At 37.6% G+C, this 15,145-nt stretch overlaps 1 protein-coding gene across 7 annotated transcripts in view; it reads right to left on the bottom strand.

Moving 5' to 3' along the window:
• NSD3 (nuclear receptor binding SET domain protein 3) overlaps nucleotides 1-15,145 on the bottom strand; it is a 116,595-nt gene that overhangs the window by 40,293 nt on the left and 61,157 nt on the right. For 6 of the 7 annotated variants that reach the window (XM_027070601.2, XM_053216592.1, XM_053216595.1 and 3 more), the window contains exons 6-11: nucleotides 13,218-13,733; nucleotides 10,806-10,932; nucleotides 6,648-6,748; nucleotides 4,467-4,512; nucleotides 1,414-1,544; nucleotides 907-1,035 (exon numbers count right to left, since the gene is read on the bottom strand). In XM_027070601.2, the coding sequence (XP_026926402.1) occupies nucleotides 907-1,035; nucleotides 1,414-1,544; nucleotides 4,467-4,512; nucleotides 6,648-6,748; nucleotides 10,806-10,932; nucleotides 13,218-13,733 (1,050 nt within the window). Of the gene's footprint in view, nucleotides 1-906; nucleotides 1,036-1,413; nucleotides 1,545-1,948; nucleotides 3,570-4,466; nucleotides 4,513-6,647; nucleotides 6,749-10,805; nucleotides 10,933-13,217; nucleotides 13,734-15,145 lie in introns of those variants that run through there. The other variant, XM_015076075.3, reaches the window with a different exon arrangement.

The raw sequence follows: 15,145 nt of genomic DNA, 5'->3' as shown, positions 1-15,145 counted from the left end.
GTGTACAATATAATGATTCAACAATTCCATACATCACCTGGTACTCATCATGACAAAAATAATAATATAGGAAGACTTCTATATTTTATATTAAAAAAAAAAAAAGAAAGAGAGAACCACTGAATTAGATAACTATTTCCAGACCCAATATGGTATAAAGTTTAAAAGGCATATTTGATCTTTCATGATTCCTTCTCTGGAATCTGCACATTTTAACTTTTCCCCACACGGCAAAGCAGTATTTTTCAAAAAGGGTAAACATATATTTAAAAAGGTAATATCAGGGCACCTGGGTGGCTCAGTCAGTTAAGTGCCCGATTCTTGATTTTGGCTCAGGTCACGATCTCACAGTTAGTGAGCTCGAGCCCCGTGTCAAGCTCAGCACTGACAGTACAGAGCCTGCTTGGGATTCTCTTTCTCTGTCTCTCCTGTGTGCTCTCTTTCTCTCTCTCTCTCAAAATAAATAAATAAACTTTAAAAAAAAAGTAATACCAACTTAAACTTAAGAAAATGTTTTTGAAATCAATCATATGTCATTTACTTTTTTTTTTTTAATGAAATTTACTGTCAAATTGGTTTCCATACAATACTTTTTTTTTTTTAAGTAAACTTTAGGCCCAGCATGGGACTTGAACTCATGACTCCGAGATTAAATCGCATGTTCTATAGATTGAGCCAGCCAGGTGATCCTTTCCTTTTACTTCTAATTCAGAACTGAGTATCACAATCAAGATTAGCATTGCATATGAATAAAATTTCCAACTCGGAAAGGGAAGAAAAGACTTTTAGACCTATAGCTTTAAAGTAGTATAATTTAGGAAGATAATATTCTCTCCAGCAGAAGGTTAGTATATTATTGGCAGAATATTAGAGCAGTTATTTCAAGCTTATTTGTCGCTTGCCTACCTGACACACAGTGTCCTTCTTACTGATTCCAATGCCTCTTCTTGACAAACTTGAATCCACGGACTGCACATCAGAAACATCTACATCTGCAGTAGCAGAAGGGCTATCTACTTGCTTTCCAAAGCCTACCTACATGGAAAACATAACACTTGTTAAGAAAAATAAAACAAAATTTCCTCAAAGTTAGGCGCTATGAAAATCCTAGCAAGATTTGCTCAACTAAACCTTGATACAACTTTTTTCTTCCTTTCTAAAATCCCTGGATAGTATACGCCTGGTGTTTTGAGAGAAACTGTAGTTAAAACTTAAAAACATAGAAGCAGTGCTTCTGTTATGTAAGAGATCAGCAAAATTAAGACATTTGTAAGTTACAAAAGAACCAAGGTGATTTGCTCCCTGGGTATTTAAAAACTTCCCCAAGCCCCCCAAAATAAGTCAAACAATGTATTGTTACTTCGTTTTTCAAAGTGAAAAAGCAGTGTGCCCAGAACCTTGAACATTATTTACCTGCAGGTCACTCAGTCCTCTAGAATCGGAGTCAGACGTGTCTCTGTATGCTGAACTAGTCATTTCTACATCAGTGGAGGCGCGACTCCTTTTCTTTAGAGGTTTACAGGAATCTGAAATCTCGCTGGCACCTTAATACAACATACCGAAATTAATCCTAAAATAGTGCTTAAAGTTTTATTTATTTATTTTTTTTGTGGGAGATTCTTTCTTTCCTCAGACTCATCTGTAGTGTGAAAAAAAAAGCACAGCTCTCTTTGTAACACTGAAGTCATGAGTCAAAACTTCATAAGCTTCTGACCTTCCTGATAGTGAGTGATTTAATTTACAACCGCTCTATTAAAAACATTTAATTCAGTGCTCCTGCTCTAAAGCTATTTTCCGTCGGCAGAGCCCAAGTTCCAAGCTAAAAAAACCAATTCTATCAAAACTACAGGACAGCCGATTGATTTGGAGCAATCCAGAGAACCATTCAATTTGGAGGGGGAAGACATAAAACCCAACACACTGTGTAGCTTACAAATATGGTCGCAGAGACATCTCCATCTTGTTTTTATTAGGGATGTGACAAATCTTTGATTTGTATTCGATTCGTACACGGATAGTGCCATTTTCCCCCGAATTTTGCAATTCAGTTGATTATTGCCCCCCAAACAAGTTTTGGATGTTCATAATTGTTCATCTGAGACTTCCTTGGTGAAGTGGCATTTATTGTGACCATTAACAAGTGCTGCAGCACATCTACATATGTCATGCCATTTAGGAGGCACATTGCTGAGGGTTGGAACGGATAATCAATGTTCAAATGCAGCCAAATCAACGAAGAGCTGGATGAGAGGCCTCTATGTGGAATTTGTGCGGGAAGGAATAAATATGAAAAAAAAAAAAAAAAAAAAGGCAGAGAATAGTGAGGAATTTTTTTTTTTTTTTAAAACTGTGTGTAATACAAATCCAGCCAAAACAATAGTGCAAAAAGTTACAAAGCAACAATCTCTTGGGCTAATGCAGTATAGGCTATACAGAAACAGCCACGATGAAATGTGCAGATCAGGCACGGTGAATACCAGGGAACCAAGGAGACGGTTAATATTTCAACCCACAGTTTGTTTTGGATTTTTTTTCCCCCAAAATTTCCATACAACAAACAGACATCTAGATCAGCCCAGCAAGCTATGGTGGAAGTGTGCAGTCCAGAAGAGACCATGGAGAAACAAGTCTCCTGAGGCCATGAAGATCCGCAACAGGCTGAGTGAGAGTAGCACTTGGTATATAGCCATGTTCTGTGGTGGAGGATGTGGGCCTCTTTAGACTGCTCAGATTACTGGAACCTTGTTATCACATCCCATTCTACAAGTTTTTTCACTGAATGTTTCCTTACATCTATAAATGAGGGTGCCTGCCCATGTTAACGCTGATTAAAAAACACAAGTACACAAATCTATCTCCTTCATTGCTGGTGTGTGGACCCAGAACACCACCACAAAGTATTTCCTTGGCCTAAAAGATCACTGGATTAACAAGGAGTTTTAACAGAGGAACAGGAGTGCTGTACTGAGAGGCTTTCGAAGGGAAACACAGGTACCGCCATTTCCGATGAGTTTCTGAAAATGCTAGAAAAATGACAGACTGCCAAAGACAGCTGCCATGCTGTTCTCCATGATAACGGCACTAATATTAAAAAAAATAAGAGCTTTTAATGATTGTAATGTATACAATTTGGGCTGTTTGGCAAAACCCTGCAGATGTGCATTAATGATGCTTTATTTAAAAACAAAAAACAAAAAAACAAAAACAGTCCATGTTGAAATTGATCAGTGTACGTTAACGGTGGTTTTAGGCTGGACCCATGATTTAAGCTGTACCCATCCAGCTCAGACCAAAAAAAAAAAATCATCTGAATGTTAAAGCAATTGTTCAGAGTCTTGAAGAAGAAACCAGGCAGGAAGATGCCAATAATGAGGATTGGCAAAATCAAAATTGAAAACAAAGAAACTGTTTATCGAGCCGCCGACAAAGAAATCTTGCATGGAGACTACAAGTCTGGAGTTTCTGGGATGAAATTGTACAGGAATCTCAGTCCACAGTTTCCTCAATCGCTGCGGAGACGGAGCTGTCACTGAATCTGACAGAGCCCTGCACTCCCCGGTCCGCCGACCCTGTGGAATGGTGGAAACACAACGCAATCAGGCCTCCTAATCTCGCAGCGATCGCGATGTCTTTTCTTGGAGCTCCGCCAAGCAGTGTTCCCTCCGAGAGGCTGTTCAGTTCTGCTGAGGATCTCCACGGAGACCATCGCTGCAGACTTCTCCCCGAGAATGCAGAGAGGCTGGTGTTTTTTTTTTTTTTTTAAATAATGCAATTTGCCCAGAGTAAACTACAGGTATTAAATACAGTTTGAATGATCTCATCAAAAATGCACGAATCATGCTATGGAGTTTGTACTGTAGTCAAATTGCACACAGAAAATACAGATATAAGTTTAAGGTTTCTTAAACTTTGTGCATATCTCAAATAGATTTGCATAAGGTCATCTAATAATGGCCATAAATATGCTATGAATCATTTTAATTAAAAAAAAAAAAGATTTTACAGCACTGTAAAAATAAACGTGGCAAGATTTTTTTCAACCAGGTTGTCTTGTCTGATTTGTCATAGTCCATGTTTGATAAACATTAATAGCTACTATTCGGTATTCAGTCGAATACCAAAAAAAATGGATTCGTCACATCCCTAGTTTATTAACCAGTGAAACCCCAGAATCTTATGGAGAAAAGTTGGAAACAGTATCAAGTCTACATGGTGTTCTCCAATTTACCGAAACGAGTAAGACTTTACACATGGGAGGTACAGAATAAGATCAACTCTAAAAGACACACACACACATACACACACACGCACACGCCAGGAAATACTTCAATTTCACACAAATTTTTGACTGAAGAGCAACAACAGTGATTTACAGAGACAAACAAAAATACATGAAGTACAAATAAGTAATTCTTAAAATTTGGTTTTTAATCGAGGAAATGCAAGGCAACATTATAATAACTCACCTTTCTGTAATCCAGTCTTCACTGTAGCCTGAGGAACTGTTTCAACCTGTATGGACAGAAAAATATACCATTAACAATGAATTTTTTTCACTTTTAATTAACAGAGGGAAAAAACAATACTTCCATCAATCTAAATAATGATGAGTGATTAATGTATCTGTAATCTGAACTCCGTCCCATCTTCTGGGTAAAGTTCTGTCTCAAGGTCAGGGAGGGTTTAAATCCTAGCTGCCTGTGCTGAATACCAAGTGACAACACACAGCCACATGCTTTCTAGCAAAGACTTTTCCCACCATTCCCTTGGTATATGAAGAGAACAAGAATCCTTTTCTCAGTGTCTGGGAGGCAGGAGAGGGGTTGTTTCTGCAACCAGCCCCGATGTTGCTATAAACCCCTCCCGCCCCAAAGACGTTAGGATAAATTTTTACTTACTATGATACTCAGGTTAATGTAACTCACGCCACTTTAAGACCCTTCCGCGCCTGCACTCACAGCTAAGTTGCTGGGAATCAGGACCCTCTCTGTAGAGAGTGCTACAGGGCTCCATACAGCTGGAAGCTCAATACTTTTGCTGCTAGTACAAACTTAAGAAAATAAGTTTGTGATATTGCAAAAGCACTTTCTTGAGTGTCTTATGAACAGTGTCTTGATCCTACATTAGGAGAGCGAGATCAGAAGTTATTCTGCCAATGTATATGTACAACACGTGGTAATTTGAGGACTGAACCATTGGAATTAAAGAAAGGATGCTGTTTGGAGGAGTTCCTGTTTTAGCTATGAGTTGAATTTTATGTTTTTTTAAGATGTGGTGAGATATGCATGTTGAAACACATTTTGTAAATATTTAAGGATTGTTCTAAGCTTTTTAAAAAATTTTTTATTTTTTTTACAACAGGTAAAAAAACATACAACAGAAGCGCTTTTATAAGATACAATTAGTAATACAAATATAAAATCTTCTAAAACAATCACTGGTATTGTTCTACTACTAACTATTAACACAGTGGCATTAACAATTTGTCCCACTTTTTATACTCATTCTGCTTATTAATTTTAAACTGACTGGTCACAGAATTTGGGAACCAGCTGGAAAAATCACAACTTTGTTTTGTTAATGAATGCTATAGATTTGCAAGAGCTTAGAAAGATTTTTTGGAATATAATTTCCTAAGTATGAAAGTTAATTATGATAAATGAATGACAAATTAGTACATTATTTAAATTTTAATTAAATGTTTCTGGGAAAATTGTTTTACATGCTTGGAGATACCATAGAGCACCCACAAAATTACCTTTTAAGTTTGGAAGTTTAAAATTATGAAGGAAACAATTTGAATAGAAAAGTCCACATTTCCATACTAAGTGGTTTTAAAAATATAAAGCTTATTGGAACAAATTGTATCCAGAATTCTTTTTGTTTAATAGCAGCTGTCTGGGCTATACAAAATGGGTATTCTTCTACTTTAGAAAATTAAGAAAAATTCTTATTGTGAGTTTAATTTAAAGGAAAAATGGTTTCTTAAAATTTCTTTGAAAAAGGTAATTTAATATGTATATTATTATATTGGTTACACTGGTTTAATACCTTTCAGTCAAATGTTCCTCCTCTTTTTTGTTTTTACTTTAATAGTGTTTCTCTGATAGCCCAATCACAGGTGAGTGCCATTCCACTGGGAAAATAACATTCCAAAAAATCTGTGATACCAACAGAAAAACCAGATCATCTATGATTATCTGTGTCTTAAATATAACTCTCATAGTTAAATTAATTTGATTTGTTTAAAAAATAAAAACAATACAAACCAGCAGCTTAAACAAAAAATCAAAATTTAAAAGGGCAGGGGTGACTCAGTGATGGTTCCAAATAAAAATCGTGAAAACATGAAATCATTTTGCTCATAACAGAAATTTCAAAATAAATGTGAGGAATTCTTTAAGAGTCTTGTACCACTGGCTTCCCATCTCCTGTAGTCTGACTATGTTCTGTGAAAATGCTTGAAGCAGAATCACAGGGATGGTTGTATTAGAACTGGGCACTGGAACTCACCAGGACAGAAGCATACGAATAGTCCAAAAAAAGGAAACCCAGTGTGGGGAAAGTTTCTTTTTCTTTTAAGATACCATATAAGCCACAACATTTACAAATACAATGTTTTAACTCTCTACATGTAGGAAGCCAACCTGCTCCTTTTTGATCTTCTTCTTTGGCACAACCTCAGTGGATTTCTCTGATTCAGAACGAGTTCTAATTGATCTTCTCTGTTGCTTCTTTTCTACTGAGCCTAAGAGGTGATTTAAAGAAACAAAAAATAAAAACTCACTTAAGGATGACTAGACATTTATGTAACTGAGATCTGGCCCAATCCCCTGCTTTTTTATCACTTTTGTTGTTGTTTTTTACTTTCGGTCTTTTAATTATAAATCATTAAAAATTTAATCAGTGCTACATAGTTAGCATTTTTAACAAATGAGTGAAATTGATTCTATATGTAAAATGCTTAACAGTGCTGGTGCACTTATATAAGTTTTTGCTACTGTTATATTATTAACAACAAAGGAGAAAAAAGCAGTAAAGGGACAAAAGTGTGGCCAAAACCAAATCATTAACTTGGATGTCAAGGAATTGTTATACTTTAGACAGAATTAGTCATGAAAAACTATTTGAAACAAATTAGCAAGTTTTTTCATGTTAAATACTACAACAGAAACTATTAATTTTTAAACAGTAAAATTCTTTGGAATAAGCAGAAAAGAACTCACATGGACCCCCATTTTGGAAAGGATAAAACTTAGACTGAAGACCGAAACTTGAAAGAACACTAAGTCAGGAATGATTCATTCTGTGATCCTGAGAAGGAATGACGCGTTCAGCACAGCTGTTCTCCACCTTCTCAGTGCTTGGACAACCCAAATGGTCCTTCCTAGACAATAATCACCTTTCACTTGCCACAGGGGAAAGCTCCTATCAAAGCAGGCAGAAGCTACTTCAATAAAGCCTTCCACATTACCTTCATATTTTGTGGCTTCATTGTGCTTGTCTGTGTGTACATGGTTTCCTTCACCTTAGTTCAAAGCCAAAACAAAGAAGGATCCCACTACTTCTATTCTGAGGAAGGAGGAGGTAGTCTGACAGTAATATATTGTTTCTCAGCTGTGGTTAATCTCTACCAGAGAAGTCACAAATGAAGGTGTTGGCTCCTTCCTTCATTCTCACTCTTCTTACACCGAAGGAAATGTTTACCAAGACAACAGATCTCCTACCCTCACAGTCACCTGAGTATCCCAGAAATAAGAACTGCTTAAAACAAAAAGCTTTACTTGTTTGAAGGATGTCAACATAACTGTTCCATCAAGTACAAATGGTATTTTCGTATTTGATCTATCTTAGAGAAAATAAGGCAACATGACTTCTTAAAATTGTTCTGAAGGCTACCCAAAGAACACATAAATTCTACTACATTTAAAACCACTAAAAAGTACTATGTTTAAGTCCTAAGAGAGAGGAAGTGATCATCTCTGAATTTGGAAAATAGCTTAGAAATGCAAATACAATTCTTCAAAACACAGAAATTAGCAGTACCAGATACTCTATCTATCCTCTAAATTTACTAGGAAAAGGCCCAAGAATTCTCCCTAAGTAGTTAACACCAAGTGAGATGACACTATTGGTTTCTGAAGAGAGATCAAGTCTCTTTTCTTGGTTTTCAACTACTGAAGTTGTTTTCACAAGAAGCAAAATGGTCATTTAAAAAGGCAAAATCTGCTCATCAACCACAGCTGGTAACCAAATTTAAACCAAGGTCAAAGCTTTAGAGCACTCATTCATTTACAACCGAAATACAGTACCTGCCTAAGGAATAACTCAGTATAACCTTTCACTTAAAAAAAAAAAAAAAAAAGAAATCATAGCAGAACTTAAATCTTACAGGAAGAAGACAATATGAATGTTCAGTAGCTGAGGGGAAGGGAAAAAATGCTCCATTAAAAATAAAAGTATAGGGGCGCCTGCGTGACTCAGTCAGTTAAGCGTCCAACTCTAGATTTCAGCTCAGCTCATGATCTCATGGTTCATGGGATCAAGCCCCAAGTTGGGCTGTGCACTGACAGCACAGAGCTTGCTTGGGATTCTCTCTCTCCCTCTCTCTCTCTCTGCCCATCCCCTGCTCATGTTCTCTCTAAGTAAATAAATAAACATTAAAAAAAGTATAATATTTAAGATCAGTCTAATATGAAGATTACTTTCTCCCTAATTAGAATATAGATATTTAAATAAAGATCCCCCTAGCTAAGTATCACACTTAAATTCAGACAAATTACCAACAGTTTAAAAGATAACAAAACTGGAAAAAAAAAATAAGAAAACTGATATACCTAACTATGGGAAGCCGAGGCCAAAAGATTTTTTTTTTTTCAATTTATTTTTGGCAGAGTGCAAGTGAGAGAGGTGCAGAGAGAGGGAGACAGAGGATCCAAAGCAGGCTTTACTCTGACAGGCTGACAGCAGTGAGCCTGATATGAGGCTTGAACTCGTGAATCATGAGCACATGACCTGAGCCGAAGTCAGATGCTCAACTAAGCCACACAGGTACCTCCCACCAAAGACTTTTTTTAATCTTCAAAGAAGGGAACAAATGTTTTCAATTATGGCTAATTAATGCAAAATCTTTTAAGTCCATTTATTCATTTCTTTAGAATCATAATTTCATTTTTTATATAGTATTTTGAAATGATACAAGTTCTGGACTTCACTTTCCTTACTCCAACTTCTCTTCCCAACTCAATTTTGGATAAAGGTATAATGTTTAGTATGCTCCATCCAATATTTGTCCCATCTCCCTGCCACCACCTCACCGTGTCTTATAGCCCCCCTCATTTATTTTAAGAGAGCTACCCCAACTTCTTTCTCAAACAATGACTTTTATTTAGCTCTTATAATAGTAAGAATCTTACTCAAAGTTTCCCTTACAAAAAATATTGGCTCTTTAGTGCCACTCCATCTCAATTCTGCCTGAGTTACTACTGATTGAAGGCTACTACCTTAGTTCTCAAGACTTTAATCCTTTTCTATAAAATTACTTGGTTCATTCTTTGATTTCATTCCAAAAACCATTTAAAAGAACAAGATGAAACAAACTTCTTTCTCCTAAACTAAGATTCCAAATGACCAAACCAGTTGACAATCTAACTCTTTTCTTGATGACCATATGAATCAGCAATACTATTATAGAAACCAAACCCACCAGATACTCAGTTAAACTATATGATCTTAGTTAAGTCAGTCCCTTAATAAAAATTACTTTGACCATTCAAAAGGCACAATCTTACTAAATATAGGTATTTCTCTTTTATGTTGTAAAAAAAAATTTTTTTTAAAGTTTTTTTTTCTTTTAACGTTTATTTTTGAGACAGAGAGAGACAGAGCATGAACAAGGGAGGGTCAGAGAGAGGGAGACACAGAATCTGAAACCGGCTCCAGGCTCTGAGCTGTCAGCACAGAGCCGGACGCGGGGCTCGAACTCACGGACCGCGAAATCATGACCTGAGCTGAAGTCGGCCGCTTAACTGACTGAGCCACCCAGGCGCCCCTAAAAAATTTTTTTTAATGTTTGTTTATTTTTGACAGAGAGAGCAAGAGCACAAGGAGGGGAGGGGCAGAGAGAGAGGGAGGCAGAGAAACCGAACCAGGCTCAGTGCTGTCAGCACGAAGTTGGATGTGCGGCTTGAACCCAGGAACTGTGAGATCGTGACCTGAGCTGTAGTCAGACAGTCAATCAACTGAGCCACCCAGGTGCCCCTAGGCATTTCTCCCTTAAGCAAGAATAATATAGCTTGGTTCTCAATTAATGGGATCTGTTAATCAGAGAACAGATTAAAATAGGAGAGTTAGGCCCTAGTCCCCTAGTTCCAAACATCTAAGCATACTTAAGAATAATAAAAAAAAGCACAGGCATCTGTTAATTAGTTTCTAATAAGAGATGGAGGAAATGGTCTAAGGATGTGTAATAGTGCTAGAAAAGTAAAGCTGTTAACTCTCATGCAAAGAGAAATAATCAAATGGTGCATTTACTGAAATGTGTACAGATTTCATAACTATGTTCTTTTAAGTACAGAGCCCTCCTGTTACTTAAATTCCTGTAGGAAAAATATCCTACTATGAATAAAGCTCCCCAGCTCCTAAACCATTCTTTCCTACTGAAGTAATTGCTTTTATAATTTAATTTTCTAAATACAATTTGATTTGGTAACTAAAAGTTTCTTAGGAACACAGCTACCATTTTATACCAAAACAAAATTATGACACCTCAAAATGCGTCCATATATTTTTCATTCATTACTCACCTGTAGGACCAGATGTTGCTTCAGGAGATGATACATTCTGAGTTGCCTTTTCACTTCTCTGGTTTGGTGTGGAAATGATAAGTCTGTCTTGTCCCCTGACACTTATTTCCGTTTTGTTACCAATTCCCTTCAAAATAAGGAAAAATAAAAAAAATAGTTGATTACTAGCAAATGGCATCATTGACTTATAAAGACAGCTTAAGATGTTCATAATTTGCTTGAATTTTACTTGGTCTTTGAGTTAATTTATCATCTTAGCCATTATCAGAGCAATTTTATGAAGTCATCAGGATGTCTTCTAAAATGTAGAATGAGATTACGTAAAAAATAAACAAAAAACAACTATTTGTCTAACTCCATATGATGCGTATCACTAAAAAATGAACCTGGGGGCTCCTGGGTGGCTCAGTGGGTTGAGCGTCTGACTTTGGCTCAGGTCATGATCTCGTGGTTTGTGAGTTTGAGCCCCGCGTTGGGATCTGTGCTGACAGCTCAGAGCCTGGAGCTTGCTTCGGATTCTGTGTCTCTCCCTCTCTCTGCCCCTCCCATGCTCATGCTCCGTCTCTCAATAATAAATAAATGTTAAAAAAAAATTAAAAAAAGAAAAAGAATCTGTACCAATTTTCTATCAAAAACAAAATGTTTTCTGGTCTGAATAGCCTCTCCATTTATCCCTATCATAGGAAAAGAACTCAAGTCGTTTTCATTTGGTACAGTACCCTAATATACAGATAAAAATGTCAACACGTCTTGAAAGACAAGAATGTCCTTAGGCACAGAAATCTGACATTCACGGTGACCACAATGTGTACCCAATAAGCAATTTGGAGCAGAGAGAGGCAGGTACAATTTTAGGTGTTTTTAACATAATGGAATAAAGGAGTGATTTGTAAATATATATATTTTTAAGATCTTCATTTTTAAAAGATTAGTTTTATCTCAAATTTCATTTAAATAGCACTCCTTGGGGGGGGAGGGGTGTGTGTGACAAAGTTTGATTTTTGTACCAAAAGCAGATCAAAACTAGCTCCAAGAATGAAGCCAATTTACATTAAAAAAAAGATGCAAAGTATTCATTTGCCATTCAAAGCTACCAGCAGAATCAAGTGGAGACCAACTTAAGTTTTTCCAAGTAGTTTAGTCTTACCGAAATCAGTTGAACCTCTAGTCAGAAACAAGTTAATAGAGAACCCTTATGCTTCACTCTAGAAAAATATATCACTTGAGCACCAGGTGTGTAAGTGATGAATCACTGAATTCTACACCTGAAATATTATAATATTACGCTGTATGTTAACTATCTGTAATTTAAATAAAAACTTGGAAGAAAAAAAAAAGAAAAAATATCACCGATGAAACATACCTATATTTACTTTAGTGTGCATATGACAATGTTAGGAAATAAGCACAAAGTTCTTAAAAGCACACACCCATGAAGTGACACGAACTCAAATTCACAAGTCCACAATTGTGGGAAGGGTTGGGAGGACAGTGAAGAGCAATACGCAGTAAACGTAACAAATGTCAGGAGACAGTTTTAAAGTCTAAAAGCCAAAATGGGGGTGCCTGGGTGGCACAGTTGGCTGAGGGTCTGACTTCGGCTCAGGTCATGATCTCGCAGTCTGTGAGTTCAAGCCCCGCGTCGGGCTCTGTGGTGACAGCTCGGAGCCAGGAGCCTGCTTTGGATTGTGTGTGTGTGTGTGTGTGTGTGTGTGTGTGTGTGTGTGTGTGTGTCTGCCCCTCCCCCACTCATGCTCTGTCTCTGTCTCTCTCTCTGTCAAAAATAAATAAACATTAAAAGCTAAAATATAAGTGCCCTAAATGGAAGCTCAGGGCTGGCTGATGAAGGTATTCAGTTTGAAGAGGTATTTTCACCCCTTTACCCAAGCTATCACCACAGTTAATTGTTATAGAACAAACACAGTTCTGGAATTTCTCTAAAATGTACTAGCTATCCCAAGCCAACATGAACCTAACAAAATTGCTGGTGCAACCAAAGAGATCAGCAAGATACATTATTACAATGGTTACTTCAGATAACTGACAAAAATAATTTAATAAGAAGCACAATTTGAGGCTAAGAAAAATTAACTATACATGCAGAAACAGGCAAAGTGCCCAGTTATTTCCCACAACTTTAGGGAGCTAAGCTCAATTTTGGCTGAACAGCCCAAGATTAATCTAGTACAGATGGGCATATACAAAAGAGGGAAAAAAAGAAGAAAAACATAGCCTTTTTGCCTTTTTTGCCCCCTCTTAAACACAGTGAACTGATTATACATTTCAAATTCAGCAGACAAAAGGGTATTTAAAGTATGACCTCATGTTGTTTGTGGGTTTTTTTTTTAATGCCAAAGCTGATTACTTATTAATTACTGTTCCCCCCAAATACCCACAAAACAAAGGAGGTACCTTCGTTGAATAAACAAATTGATCGATAAATTTCCCATCTCCTGCAGCATTCTGAAGAGCAAACACTTGTTCAATTTTCACAACTGGAGACATGTTACACTTCTGCAAATCCAGGCTCCCTTTGTGCATTGTAATGGAAGCTGGTAAAGATTTCCTCGCTGCAGCCGTTTTCCAGGCTATTTTAACAGGAGGTGGTTCTTCCTCTTCCACACTTGTGTGCCGCCTCTGGCTCTGTCTCCGAATTTCAGTACTTGATGGTGAGGAGGCCACCTCACCTGCATCGGTCTGTTCTGGCTGAGTATTCAGCACTGACCTTGGTCTTCGTGTTTTCTTAACTTCGGCTTTGGAGGCAACATTCTTTTTCGCTTGGGATAAAGCCTCCTCGGGCTGTTTATCAATATAGATAAAAGTATACTGTTCTATTCTTTCCTCTCGGGTCATTTTCAATGCTTTCTCTGCATGGGCAATGCCAATATCCCACTGAGCACGTTCTCTCTGAGGTCGGGGTTTCCGAATCTTTAAAAAAAGACACAGGCATTATCGGATACGCTTTAATCTAATGGGTACATTTAAACCAATATATATTTTCCATGTGATTCTGTCATCTCTCCAGGTAATGTAAATATCTTCAGGTTCTTCAGTAAAACAAATGAAATGTTCTAACTCCTTAACTTTGGTAAGTCAGTATCAGCATCAGATGATATGCAGGTCTACTCTCTTTTATGTATCTTTTGTTGACCACTCTGCTGGACAAGTCCCTCAAAGAGGGAGCCATCCTCCTCACATTATGTTCATAAAAAGCTAGTAATAAAGAGAGCAAAGGGAAGAAAGGTTACAGAACGATTACTTTCAGAGGCCAATAAAGCACTAACATTAAAAATGACACCCTAGGGTGCCTGGGTAGCTCAGTCGTTAAGCCTCTGACTTCAGTTCAGGTCATGATCTCACAGTTTGTAAGTTCAAGTCCTGGTTTGGGTGAAAAACAGTCCCGCTTCAGGTGAGCCCTGTTTTTCTTTCTCTCTCCCTCTTTTTCTCTGCCCCTAACTTACTTCCACCCTCTCTCTCTCAAAAAAAAAAAAAAAAAAAAAATGACACCCTAGGGGTACTGGGGTGGCTCAGTCGGTTGAGCGTCCGACTTCAGCTCAGGTCATGATCTCACAGTTTGTGAGTTCGAGTCCTGCTTTGGGTGAACCAGAGTCCCGCTTCAGGTGAGCCCTGCTTTTCTCTGTCTCTCCCTCTTTTTCTCTCTGCCCCTAACTTACTTCCACCCTCTCTCAATCCAAAAAAAAAAAAAAAGACACCCTAGGGGCACCGGGGTTGCTCAGTTGGTTGAGCGTCTGACTTCACCTCAAGTTGTGATCTCACGGTTTGTGAGTTTGGGCCCCACATCAGGTTCACTGCTGTCAGCTGGGATCCCGCCTCTCTCTGCCCCTCCCCTGCTCATGCTCTCTCTGTCTCTCTCTCTCAAAAATGAATAAACATTTAAAAAAAAAATGACACCCTAAAGCTCAGGGGTGCTACAGAGATCACAACAAAGCTAAATGGCAGAGTCAGCATTTGATGCTGGACTGGCAGTTTGTACCATAATGCAAACAGGAGCAGAATGAAGAAAAAGACAGAACCTGGAGAAACAAATGAGGGTTGACACGACATAGGAAAGAAGCAATGCATGAGAGAAAAAATAACCCTGAATCGGTTTCCATAGGTCTCTATCATTGTTGATCAGAAGACTTTGAGGTGGCAAAACACATAAGAAAACTTTGAATAAAAGTATGTGAGATGACCAAAGCAACTATGAATTCTCCAGGGGGTTAGACTGGAGGGAGTCCAAAATTAGCTAAGGAAACTATGAGAGGGGATGGTATATGTGGAACACTGATGTATAAATCTGTAAAATGTTAAGTCTGAAAATACTAAAATCCTCTGTG

The sequence above is a fragment of the Acinonyx jubatus genome, chromosome B1, assembly GCF_027475565.1.
Source record: "Acinonyx jubatus isolate Ajub_Pintada_27869175 chromosome B1, VMU_Ajub_asm_v1.0, whole genome shotgun sequence".
Classification (NCBI taxonomy): Eukaryota; Metazoa; Chordata; class Mammalia; order Carnivora; family Felidae; genus Acinonyx; species Acinonyx jubatus.
The sequence above is the reverse complement of the archived record's forward strand: the minus strand, read 5'-3'. Positions and strand labels throughout refer to the sequence as shown.